We start from the raw sequence: 12409 nt of genomic DNA on the forward strand, positions 1-12409 counted from the left end.
TACTTTCCGTAATTTACCACCGAGACCAGTTCTGGAACGTTCTTTCGAGGCAGCTGGTATTTTGGCGACGCAACCTCTCGACCACCTGAGAGCGAAAGCAACGTCTTTTCGATCTTAGGGTAGTTTCAGAACCGCTCGACCACTGAGAACAGGTTTGTCTGAATTTCAGAATTAATTTATTTTTCTCAAAAAAAAATAAGACCCTATGTATATAGATACACATAACTAATAACATGTCGAACGAACTAACTTTTGGAAAATACAAGGGCACACCGATCGAAGAAGTATATGCTTATGATCCCAGATATTGTCGATGGATGCACAACCAACCCAGTCTCAATATTACTGAGGATATCAAGATTTTCCTTCACTTCAAGTTTCTTAGCAATGATAATTCGTATATGATGAGTTGGGGCAAGTACAAGGGGAAGACGCTAAAGCAAATTAGTCGCACCGATTCTAATTATATCAATTGGCTTCGTAAGAACCCATTCGTAATTGAGAAATGCCCTAAACTACTCAACGAACTTAATTAAGCGACAAAAAAAAATGTTTTTTTGCCTATGACAAAAATTACTAAACACATTCTAACTAAGCCGTGGTAAAATCTAAAACCTCTCCCGTTAGACGATCGTAGGAGAGCTCTTGTTCGCTCACAACCAAAACAAGCATGTTTGTTCCCTGGCAACCAGCGTTTGTACCCTGGATCTGAATAGCCTGAGGTACATCACGCTCCGTCAGGCGGCTAACGTCAGCGATAAGGATGCGGTTAGTTAGAGACCACGTCTGATAGTCAAGCAGTCCATTCAGAAGCTCAGGGGTCAGATCACCATTAATCGCAGCAATTTTAGCGAACTCGTTTGTGAATTGGTGGAAATCGTAGTCATGACTAATGTCGAAGCATTGAGTCGAACCGATACGGACATTGAAGTTGCGAATGCTCGAACCAGGCTGAAGTGTCCAAGGAACCGTATCAAACGGACTCTGAAACTGTTGAACAGCAGCAGTAGTAAAGTTTCCAGTTTGCTCAGCAAATGGTAAAAGAATGACGTACTTCGCATTCTTTACAGAAGCCGAAAGTTGCAGATCGAAAGAAGCATTAAGCTGTGTCCCTTGCTTGCCAATACCGGCGCGCTGGTAAAACCACTGTGCATAACGGTCGTTGTAGCGGACCTTCTTTACTGGCTTCGAGATGATAGCCTGAGGGTTCTATAAATGAACAAACGGGACATACAGTCGAGAAGTCGTGAAAGGCATGTAGGTTCCATCAATAGTAGGTTCAAGCGCATTGACGACAGCACCCCATGAAACAGCAGTAGAACCAGCTGTTGAACCTGAAAGAACACTAACCATAGGATTACTACTTGCCGACGAAGCAATCATTACAGGGCATGTATTACCACTCGATAGTGTAGTACTTGTAAGCGTCATATAACGAGAAGTATCAGCATCAATAGCTACAGTACCCTGATTAACCCGGAAACGAAGACGGATTTGAGGGTTAGCCATAAGATCAAGCTCCTTGAAAATCGGGTGGAGATCAACAAGCTTGATTTTTAGCATGAAGTTCCACGTTCCCATGATAGCGCCAGCAGCATAGCCACCCGCCACGAAAGCGCCACGTCCCAGCTGATTAGCGATGGTGGTTGTAGCAGATGCGGCACCAGTGGAAGGCCACGACGTAGATGAGTCAGCTCCAGCATTTAATGGGTTCGAAAGAAGGTGCTTAACAAAACCATCATTTGCTACTGAAGCTGTGGCAGAGATAGCGCCGGCGGTGAAGGAGGAGGAGAACGCTGTGTTATTCGAATACCCGTCTCCAGTAAAAGAGCCCGTAGCACTGTACCTCGACGACTGAGCAGCATCAGGGAAGAGGAAAGACTCTGCACCATGCTTTTCAACATACGGAGGACTATATCCAGTCTGAGCACGAATACTGCTCCAAAACAGCTTGTAGTCAGCCATAGAAACGATAGTCTTACCATTCAGCTCAAGACTCATCGAATCGATCACACTCCTATATTCCGCACTTCAGCGACCAGCAAAAACAGTTAGCAGGATTAGCCTGAACAGTAGTAGCATGAGTGTTTTTCATCGATACCTTGTATGGTAGCATAATGTAGGCATCACGGAGCGAAGCAAATCCTTCACTTCCATTAAGCTGGGATGTTGCATCGATAGTAATAACACCGTTTTGGTATGACCCCTGATTAAGATCGATAACGAAAGGCACGCGCTTGCCAGAGGAGACTTTAATATCCGGATCACTCTTGAGCGAGCTCTGGTAAAGATATTGGTCGGAAAGTTGTGTTTCAGACATCGTTGAGATTCTATATGGCACGTAATATACTTTATCAAATATAATTATTATGGAACTCGTCAAGCCTATTACATCCGATCATGATCTAATTGAACTTGCCAAGCGTATTGGGGTTCATCTCGATGCTATCTTTGAGTCAAATGAGATCACAAAGCCGCTTCCGAAGAAAGGATCATATCTGGTTCTACTTAGATCGCCTAATCTCGATGTAGGACACTGGCAGGCTGTTCATGATGGAGAATTCTTTGATTCAATGGGGGAAGCGGCACCTACGAAGTAGGGCATCGGGCGATACAATCCCAAACAATATCAAGGCACTTATGGCGATTATTGTGGTCCGTTTTGCATGCTATGGCTATATTCCAAACAAAAAAATAAGATGAATCTATTGAATCGATTCAAAGATCTGAATTTGTCAATTCTGTATTAAATATGTTTCAGGAAATATAGCAATAATGTATCGCGAATTGACGATTTCCAGCGATGTTCCAGCTCCCAAGCTGACTAAAGCCCTCAAGACAGGTAAGCTAAGTCTTACAGCTGATCAACTCAAGGGTTCAGGCTCTGTTATCCATCTCCACCCAGCTTCGTATGAGAAAGCACTAAAGGCACGCAAGGCGGGTCGTGGGGTTAGACTTGACATTACCAAGCATGAGATCAAGAAAGGCTACAAGAAGCCATAAGGAGGATCCATTTGGAGTCAAATCAGGGTTATCGACAGCATTCAAATTCGTAAAAGATAGTGATTTGCTGAGCAAGGGTCTGGATGCGGCAGTACCTGCTATTGCTACAGCGTTTGGAGCCCCTCAAGCAGGAATCCCCGCAAGGGCGGCTATTAAGTCATTGACAGGAGTTGGAGTATATGACTCTGACAGCGATACCCCTGGTAGAGTCTCAAAACTCTGCCTACGTCCGAGCCTTGCTCGATGTAGAGAAAGAAGGTGGTCGTATTTCGGTAGCGGATGTTAAGAAGGCGGCAAAAAATGCTCTCGGGTATGCTAAACGTAAGGGGATTCTAACTGATGCAGTCGATGCAGGCGAGAAGTTTCTACTATCAAAAGCAACCAAGCCAGAGCATGAGAACCTGATCAAATCGGTTCGAGGTGAGGTAAAGAGACGCTATGGTGTAGGAGTCCCTAAGAAACCAGCTAAAGGTTCGCCCGAAATGAAGGCTCAGATGGCTGCACTCCGTGCTAAACGTAAGAAAGCAATGATTGCTGGCTCTTTTCGATTAAATTAGTTCCACCCTATTCTGCGGATTGGGAGAAAAAAAATCATTGAATGCTTATTTTTTTGGCCTCAACAACAACATGATCGAGACAGAAGTATCACGGAACTTAACCTTTTGATCGTTTTGATTATAAATACTGATCGTATTAGACGTTCTCGCGCCGTTATGACAGTTCATCCAAGCATACTGACTCGGCTTATAGCTGATTAATTGACCTACCTGAGCATCACCACGGTCAAACGCACTAAGGATATCACCAGAGGCAACATACTCGTTTTTGATCAGGTCGCATCAAACGATGTAGCTCGAGGTTGGGTGAATCTGAGGAATGGTATTTGACAGCTGAGCACTTGAAACCGTTGCAGACGCTGAAGGATACGTACCAGCAGTCAATCCTACTACTTTACCAAAAGAGGCGTTATCAATGATGATGCGAGTGACACGCGTTGTTGTTGGCAAACCAGTACCGCCTGACGAATAAAGCCCACTTGCTGGTCGTGTCCAAGTGCCACCGGCTGTAGGAAGTGTCGTTGGAGTAGCGCTAAAATCGAATTGAGCAGCATAATACACACTGTTTTCCGTTAGTTGAATATAGAAAACGTTCTCACCAGATGGATTAATTAAATACGCTCCAGCATTTACGAGAGCCGTCTGAATGCTTCGATTAATATCGGTATAGCTGTAGTGTCCATCAGGGAGGATAACAGATACAGTGGATGTGGCTCCAACTGTCGGAACCTCGATTTTGAAGGAGTTATTCAGAAACTGAGTTGCATCGATGTTGTATTCAGAGTTATACATCGAAATCGATTAAACCGCGCATACCACATCCTTAAAATCGGCAGCACTACCAGGAAAGCTGTATTTCCATGTGCTGTTATAATTGTCTTGAACGAGGTCAGTGGAATCGAGTTTAACAAAACTTGCCATGGTATATGTATATTGATTCACCCAAACAAAATATTCTAAAGTTATTGCTCAATATCTATCGGTCGATCAAAGTTGTATCTGATTTGACCTTTGACTGAATCCACGAACAGCATATGTCCTTTGCGCTCCGTGGCTTTATTGTAGTAATAGACGATTGATCGCTCATCAACGCCTTTAATGTTAAAATCCTTTACAACCACTTGTAAATCGCGCTTCGAATTCGCTTTTAGAATCGCTACGTACTCTGAATTCAACCGAATCATCTTATCAGTGGCAAAGTAGCTGTGGCTTAGGAATATGGTTGAGAGTTTAACCCAATGCCCGCTTCACGATATTCTGTATAATACAGAGTAAATGATTATCTTTATTAAACTATAGCTGCCACTTTTGCAAACTTAATGCATTGCAAGCCGTCCGCAATGGGATGTAGCGAAAACGCTGCGACCAGGTACATATAGACTGCAATCTGTCGTAGAAAAACAACAATGTGCCCACCGGCTGGTAAAATGTCATGATTTCATTGGGCAAATGTGACGTGACTTTCGTCGCATATCCTTCTACTTCGAGTATCCCGCTGAATCTGATGGGTCTGGGCAATCTGCGTTTGCGCCTAAATGACTGGCGAAGCGTGCCACTACGTCACCCGTACGCTCACCAAATTTTCGGCCAGTTCTAGACTAGCAAGAGTAGAGAAGAACTAGGCAAGAACTGGCCGAAAAATTGGTGAGTGTACGGGCTGCATTATCTACGCCTAGTTACTCGCTATCCTGGATATCCACGCAATCCTCATTCGCGTCGCTGCCGCCGTCGTCGCTGTCGCTCGAAATTTCGAAGTTCTTTCGCTTGCGGAAGCGAATACGCTTCTTGAGGTGAGCAGGGATGGCAGTGCCGTTGCACCACAAATCATGCCATATTTGGCCGCATGTGAGCGTGTTGCCGGTTTCCTCGTGGCGAACCTTGTTACATAGAGGTACGTAGCCTCCGAAGTTTGATGTGCACTGCTCGCAGTAGTAACTGGTTTCAAAGCTCTTTGTCTGGGGAGTTGCCAAGGCTGAGCAAACTTTGCACAAGTGCTGGCGGCGCTTGCCCTTACGCTTCTGCCCTTTACGCTGGAGGTTGCTGGCGGTTGATCCATCTCTGGGTTTTTTTCGCTTCTTGCCTTTGTATTTTTCCTCATTGTTTCGCAGTCTGTGCGGTTGCGTGTGAATAGGCTCAGAAACGAGGTCCTCGGTGTTGGTGTTTGTACGCAGTGTGGCTTCGTTCGTGGCCAAAAGCTCGGTATGAAGTCGGCGCATATACTGCGCGTGTGTTGGCACTGGCAGCCCTTTTTGCTTGAGAATAATTTTATGTAAAATAAAACCGTTGACTATCGCCATGTCCACAAAACTCATGAAGAGTTGCCGATAGTACTTTTTGAACGGCTTGGGCCACCCAAGCCGCTCGTTGCGGTGAGTACCGACGTAGTAGAGATCCTTGTCCAATAACTCCAGCAATACAGCACACGACGTGTAGAAATTGTCGGCGATGATAAGCCTTTTATGGGCCTGGCCATCAAGCGCCTTAGTCACGTTCCTGATGACTGCCTTCTGTGCCACACCTTTCGAGTACTCTACAGCGCCGAGATACACTTCCATCCTATATGTTACACAATACAGCATACGGTAAGCACTCGGTTTCTTATTCTGTACGATACAGAGTAACCAGACACAGAATACAGTAAGCCACCTACCGAGTACAGTATCCGGTCTCCGCGCAGCACGTCATGTACACTTTAGTCCCGTACTTGTGAGGCTTCTCCTTATTATAGACGCGCACAGGGTTGAACTTGCTTCTGTTAGGAATGGTTTCTTCATCAAAACTGATGCGAGGCCCCAGCCGATAGCCACGATGAAACGTTTTTTCAAGAACCTGAAGAATGGGCCGAACTTTCCAAGCCTTGTCTGTGCCTGCGGCAGCAGGGTCGTTTTTGGTGAAGTGCAAGTACCTGGTAACTAACCGGAATCTTTCACGTTTCATGTATCTGGAGAAGGTACCGCGTGGTACTGCACCGTCCTCCCGCGTCGCCCAGTGCTTTTCCAAGCCATCCGTATGACCACAGAGTGTACGAGCAATCAGAAGGCCAATCACGTGGAGAATTTCATGTGCTTGAATTGGTTTCATATTGCGCAGCTGCTCTTCTAAGACTTCAAGAGGTTGAACCGACTTCACAGGATCCCTGTGCTGAGCCTGTAGCTGCTTGTCTCGTTGCGCCTTCGCCACAGCAGGAATACACTCCTCTCGATACGCGTTAGACTCCTTTGCAAACGCAAACCACATCTTCTTGGGAAGAAAATAGAAGAAAATTCCCAAAGGAGACTCGGCGAACGCAGCGGCAGATCTGGTGGGACCAAAACTTCCGTCGTACAACTCCGCTGCATCTAACACCACATCACCTGTATTCAGTAAAATACAGAATTAGATTTTGATATGATTCGCAATTCTGTATGTGCTGCACTTACCGGAATGATGCTCATCGTATATATCCCAACCTGTGGCTGTGAGTTGACGCATATTGGTGTCGTCTTGCAGGAACGCGCTGGAGTCGTCATCAAAGTCGCTGTCAGAATCTACCTCGCTTTCATACACTGATTCAGGCTCCGCAGGAACGTCCAGTTCTTCCTCAGTACCCAACTCGCTACTAACATCACTTGCGGATCCATATCCAACGTTGATATCTGCAGGATCAATCTTATCAAAGAGCAGCTCTCCACGTAACGCATCCATATAGCTATCACAATCAAATTCATCCAAGCCATTCGCAACACCACTGCCACGTTTCGATTCTTCTTTGCCGTGACCCACGGATGCCGTGTCGTCAAATTCGGTATCCGACAGAATATGAACACCCGCTGGTCCAGCTTGTTCTGTATCCTCCGGAATACATTCAACAACTGATAGCTCTTGATCTGTACCAGCGATACCAGTATTTTCGACAAAGTGGCCTTCTTCTGTATCATCTACAATCGACCTCGCTTGTTCTGTATCCTTGGCAATAGCCACACGAACCGGCTGAACTTGTTCTGTATCCTCAGTAGTAACACAAACGGAGGACCGATCTTGTTCTGTATCCTCTGCAATATCATCACCAATCGGTCGGACTTGTTCTGTATCCTCCGTAGTAACGTCGACAGTATGTTGATGCTCTGAGCGGGATGGAGAATACTGACGGTCCAAGTTGCCGTCACTTGTGGTGGGGGGAATTGGTTCTTGTCGTTTGGCTGCTGTGTACGCTGCAAGCTTCCCCATTGGAGGCCTCATCGGACGTATCATACATTGTTGAGGGGGGAAAGGTACTAGACCCTCACGCAGAGCATACTTCCACAAAGGCTTGGGACCTACACCACACAGGGTTAGAGGGAGTAGTTATTACTGCTAAACACAACGTACCGATAAAGTAATCAGTGTCAGCCTTGTAGTTGTCTAGCTTTCCTTTCACGCCAGGCTTGAGATACGCATGATCGGAGAGGAGGCCTGAAGGGGGTCTTGCCCGCCAACCAGCCTTTTTTAGCGACCCCCACAGACACTTGAACTCCTTCCTGTCAATCGTTTCCGGCATTTTTGGTTGAGTGGTGGAGGTTTTGGGCAGAGAGGAGCTAAAGGGCTTGCATTAGAATTTTCAAACCTCTAGGCCGTTTATATCGAATTTTCTATGTGTTTCGAATAATACCTTTCTATCTCCCCCTCGCCGATCGGTAATGATAAAAACTCCCATGGTGGTCTATACAAACTTATATATGCGGTGTAGTAGCCTAAACGACGCCGCGTCCAAGCTGTTGATTCATTTAAACCTGCATCATGTCATATTACGTATTATACAGATTACGGCGCTCATTGGGTTAAAGTGTCCCCCACGTGTATAGTAATGAGAGAAGATATTCTTCTGAAGTAGTTTATCATTGCTATAGTCATCGATGATAACAAGCTCCGGTTTGTTAGAGCTTAATGGAGTATGACGCACCTGATCTACTTTAGAAGGGCTATCTGGGTCAGCAAATGTGATGAATCCTTCCAACTTTTCCCGGAGATACTCATAAAGCTCCTGATGAGGATTATGAGCAATGATAGTTAGATGAGCAAATACGTGAGGAGAATGCTTGAGAATAAACATACAAAGATTGTTCTTTCCTGAAAAGCTTGGACCGAGCACAACCATTCTAAACAAAGCTTTCATATCCAATGCGGGGATATCACCCATCGAAGCAGACTTAAAAAAATTTGGAATCGAAGCCCCAAAGTCAGGAATAGCATTCATGACTAAAATCGTTTGATCTATATAGGATTAAACAAAATGAGTTCCGGTTTTTCACATCCACAGCCTACATTTCAATCATCCATTTATAATCCTTCATTCTATCTTTCGTTAGACTCGAGTGGTTATCTAACATACGATTATGCGCAGACACTATATTTGAGCAAGGATGATTACAGGATGGGCTACCTTAGCGGAGTAATAGCGGGAACTGCTTCGTACAGCAAAACTTTGATTCTCGATTCGTCCGGCAATATCAGCGGAATTAATAGCTCTGGAGCTTTTACTATTACTGGAACGCTACATACCGGATCCTAACCAAATATAACGTCTCTCGGCTCTTAATCAGGTCTTACGATCGGTGGAAATTTATTGTTCAGTGGGTCATCGCACTCGATATCGATAACAGGCACTTCAAGCTACATCGATTGTCGAGAATATCGCCAGAACGGGACTATATACGATTTGGGCCTTTTTGAATACATAAACGGAGTTAGTTTTGGTACCGCAACGCCAAATAAACTCCTATTATGCGACTCAAGCTCGAATATCGGAGGCCTAAGTTCGGTAGCGGCTACTACTCTGACCTGCACGAACTTGCGCCAGGACTCGACGTATTATGACCAATCAAGCTTTTTAACATCTATTCCGACTTCCCTCTCGCTCAATAATCTGTCAACGAGTGGGGATATCAGCTGCTTCGGCGTTATCAATGGGTTTTTAGCGTATGGAAACCAATCAGCTATAACAACAGTAGGATCGCTGACAGAGCTTGGGATCAACTCTACAGCAACGAATGAATATTCTCGATTACTGGTAGTGGATTGGACTTTCTTGATGGTTCTTACACACGAATGATGACTCTAACCGGGTCGAATACGACTCCTGTTCAATTCCAGATCCAAGTCCATAATGGCAATCGATCAACCACAGCGAACGCGTCATGGATCGGGAACATCACAAACAACGACCTCAAATTTGGGGTCAATAACTCGACGTCGATGATTCTAACTACCACAGGTCGTCTTGGTCTTGGTACTACAAGTCCTTCGGCTCCGCTGCACGTCCCTGGCAGCAACAGTTTTGTATTTGGAGCAGGCGGAACGACAGTGTATCGCCTCAGAACAGATAGTGGAGCTACAGAATCCGCTCTTGGCCCGAACACATATTCAGTAGCGGGTATATTCGGAGGATACATTGCCTGTACAGCCATGGCGATGACGTCGGATCGACGCCTTAAAAAGAATATTCAATCATGCCCAATTGATCGTGTGAAGCGGCTCTACGATAGCTGTGAGGTCAAGCTCTATGACTGGATCGAGTCGGAAAACAAGCCTGGACAAGAAATCGGTCTCATAGCTCAGGATTTGGTCACAGCCCATCTAACTGATTTGATATGGATCTTTAACAGAGATGATATTGAAGGGGGTGTGGTGTAGCGGGATCAGCAAAATCTACGAGATTGCCAGATCCAACTTACCAACTGCGCCCAGACACCGACTAACGGAGGGGGTCCCCCGATGATCCGTGTTCTGCTGAACTTTCCTCACCTTGTGTACCCGTCGGTAGGGCGGGATCTGCTCTCTCGGTAACTTCCGAAGAGTTCAAGTGGTGAAGCTTGAGTGTCTTGGCGAGACGTGGGGATGGGGTGGAGCAGCAGTGGAAAATCTTCACTCTGCGTCCGTGGATGGTTCCGTATCCTAAGCGAATATTCGAGCTTATGGATCCGGGGCCTAGATCGTGGATCTGGCCGTAGGGTTGCCTTGCGGGTGTGTTCCCTTGACTTTGTGTTGTCCTTTAAGTCGTACTTGCCGCCTCCTGTGACGGGATCTTGAGAGTTGAGAACCCCTAGGGTGTAACCGACCAAGTAGTAAATTCGGTTAACCTGTCGGATCTGCACAAGTAAAGGAAAAGCTCACTAGGTTGTAGGATCTGGCCAATGTATTATCCAGTTATCACTACCAACACTAGATTCGCAATTCCCAACCTTCTCGGAGCTCGTACGGCCAATGTAGTTCCGGTTCTTGAGGGCAGGAAGGCACTTGCGTGTCACTGTGCAAATTGGAGTCTGTATTGATATTTAAGCCTATACCTGCCTGGGTTTCTACCTTCTATGTCTTTCATCTGCTAAATCCCTTACCAGGCTCGGCTGCATGTCCCTTCTTCCCTTGACCCATCATCCCAGCTGTGTTATCTTCAGATCCACCGGATATATGACGTAATCATCATGGTCACCCTATTATGGGTACACTCATCCGGATCCAGGTCGCTTGGATCCACCTCGCTGTAATGGTACACTCGCCGTGGATCCGAGCTCTCCAATCATCCAACATCATCTCGCAACCGTCTGTGATCTCCATTGTCCCACGAAAGTTCGAGATCCACTGTATCCATCATCCCTATACCCTGGATCCAGGTCCCTCCAGGCGGGATCCTCCCTCCTTGGATCCGAACTCGGAAGTATGGGATCCGGGGTACCTCGCGGTGGATCTTGACTCTTCATTAGCCGTGGCTACTAGATCCACCTTCAGAGGGCACCGACCATCCTTCCTTCATAGGATCCACACTCGATCCACTCTTGTATAGTATATCCCATATCCATCTTAGTGAATCCAGGTAAGGGTGGATCCGAGGTAAGTCTTGGTGGATCTTGCCTTCTCGTACGTCGCTCATATCAGATCCATCGTCATTCCATACGGGGTGCTGCTCGCCATGGCTAATCCACCACAGGCAACTTGCACCCGTGCCAAACAACCCAAATCCTCTATAATCACTTGAAATTGTCACTGATTCGGGATAGTGACCCCGCGTCAGGACCATTCTCTTATTTCTGAAAAAGCACTTCACCACAGGGGAGAAGACCCAAGCCTTGAACCAGCTAAGCAACAGCTCAACGTTGATTACAGTCGAATATCGGCTTATAATATGAAGATGATTCAGCTTCTTTTGGGTGAGATAGATAGATTAAAAGATCGTTTGGCTAATATAGAGTCATGAGGATTGAGCGCTTGGAGTTAAGCCCTTTGAAGAACAAGAAGTATCGAGTATGGGTACGTCTTAATACGGGAAAGTTGCGCAAGGTTAATTTCGGGACTCGTGGATACGCCCCAATATCGGGATCAAACGCCTCTGAAGGCTTTTAGTCATCTTGATCATAATGATGAGGAGAGACGTCATTGATACTACCTTAGACACAAGTTGATTACCCAGAACCATCAGCGGATTTCTATGCTAAGAAGTTTCTTTGGTAATAATATACAAGAAATGGGTTGCGTACCAAGCAAAGATCTTAAATCGAATTTAACTGCTGATGAACCTACTCAGGCAATTGCTTCCACATTCATGCGCGCTGATCAGATCGTAGCTCTCGGAGATAGTGCACTCGTTCCTATCAGAGATGCGAAGACGGGGGGAAGATGCTATCATGGAAATACATGTTGGAGAGAAAAAAATTAGTATATATCGCGGAATGGCGAATAAAGCTGTTAGATCTGGTATTGCTTAGATAGCAAACGTCTTTACAGACTTCGATTTTTTTTAGTTGAGTATGCCCATACTTTTCCTCCTTTCCGTCTGGGTTGACGCATCCGTTTTTCTTTGAGCGTCTTGTCAAGAATCCGTTGGTTCAAACAGGCTGCCC

At 45.8% G+C, this 12409-nt stretch overlaps 3 protein-coding genes across 3 annotated transcripts; 2 read left to right on the forward strand and 1 right to left on the reverse strand.

The window, feature by feature from the left end:
* Positions 1 to 233: 233 nt before the first annotated feature.
* Positions 234 to 536, forward strand: PITG_14330 (uncharacterized protein; the record flags this gene model as incomplete). Its single annotated transcript, XM_002898767.1, has 1 exon — positions 234 to 536. The coding sequence occupies one exon, from the start codon at positions 234 to 236 to the stop codon at positions 534 to 536; it is 303 nt and encodes a 100-aa protein (XP_002898813.1).
* A 122-nt stretch (positions 537 to 658) lies between these two features.
* On the reverse strand, positions 659 to 2320 carry PITG_14331 (uncharacterized protein; the record flags this gene model as incomplete). The annotated part of the gene is made up of 5 exons (XM_002898768.1): positions 659 to 990; positions 1055 to 1209; positions 1294 to 1629; positions 1732 to 1977; positions 2102 to 2320. The coding sequence occupies 5 exons, from the start codon at positions 2318 to 2320 to the stop codon at positions 822 to 824; spliced, it is 1125 nt and encodes a 374-aa protein (XP_002898814.1).
* A 49-nt stretch (positions 2321 to 2369) lies between these two features.
* PITG_14332 (uncharacterized protein) lies at positions 2370 to 3560 on the forward strand (the record flags this gene model as incomplete). Its single annotated transcript, XM_002898769.1, has 5 exons — positions 2370 to 2546; positions 2601 to 2655; positions 2771 to 2941; positions 3042 to 3206; positions 3253 to 3560. 5 exons carry the CDS (start codon positions 2370 to 2372, stop codon positions 3558 to 3560), a joined length of 876 nt encoding a protein of 291 aa, XP_002898815.1.
* Between the last annotated feature and the right edge of the window lie 8849 nt (positions 3561 to 12409).

Source organism: Phytophthora infestans, genomic scaffold (genome assembly GCF_000142945.1).
Source record: "Phytophthora infestans T30-4 supercont1.34 genomic scaffold, whole genome shotgun sequence".
Lineage (NCBI taxonomy): Eukaryota > Oomycota > Peronosporomycetes > Peronosporales > Peronosporaceae > Phytophthora > Phytophthora infestans.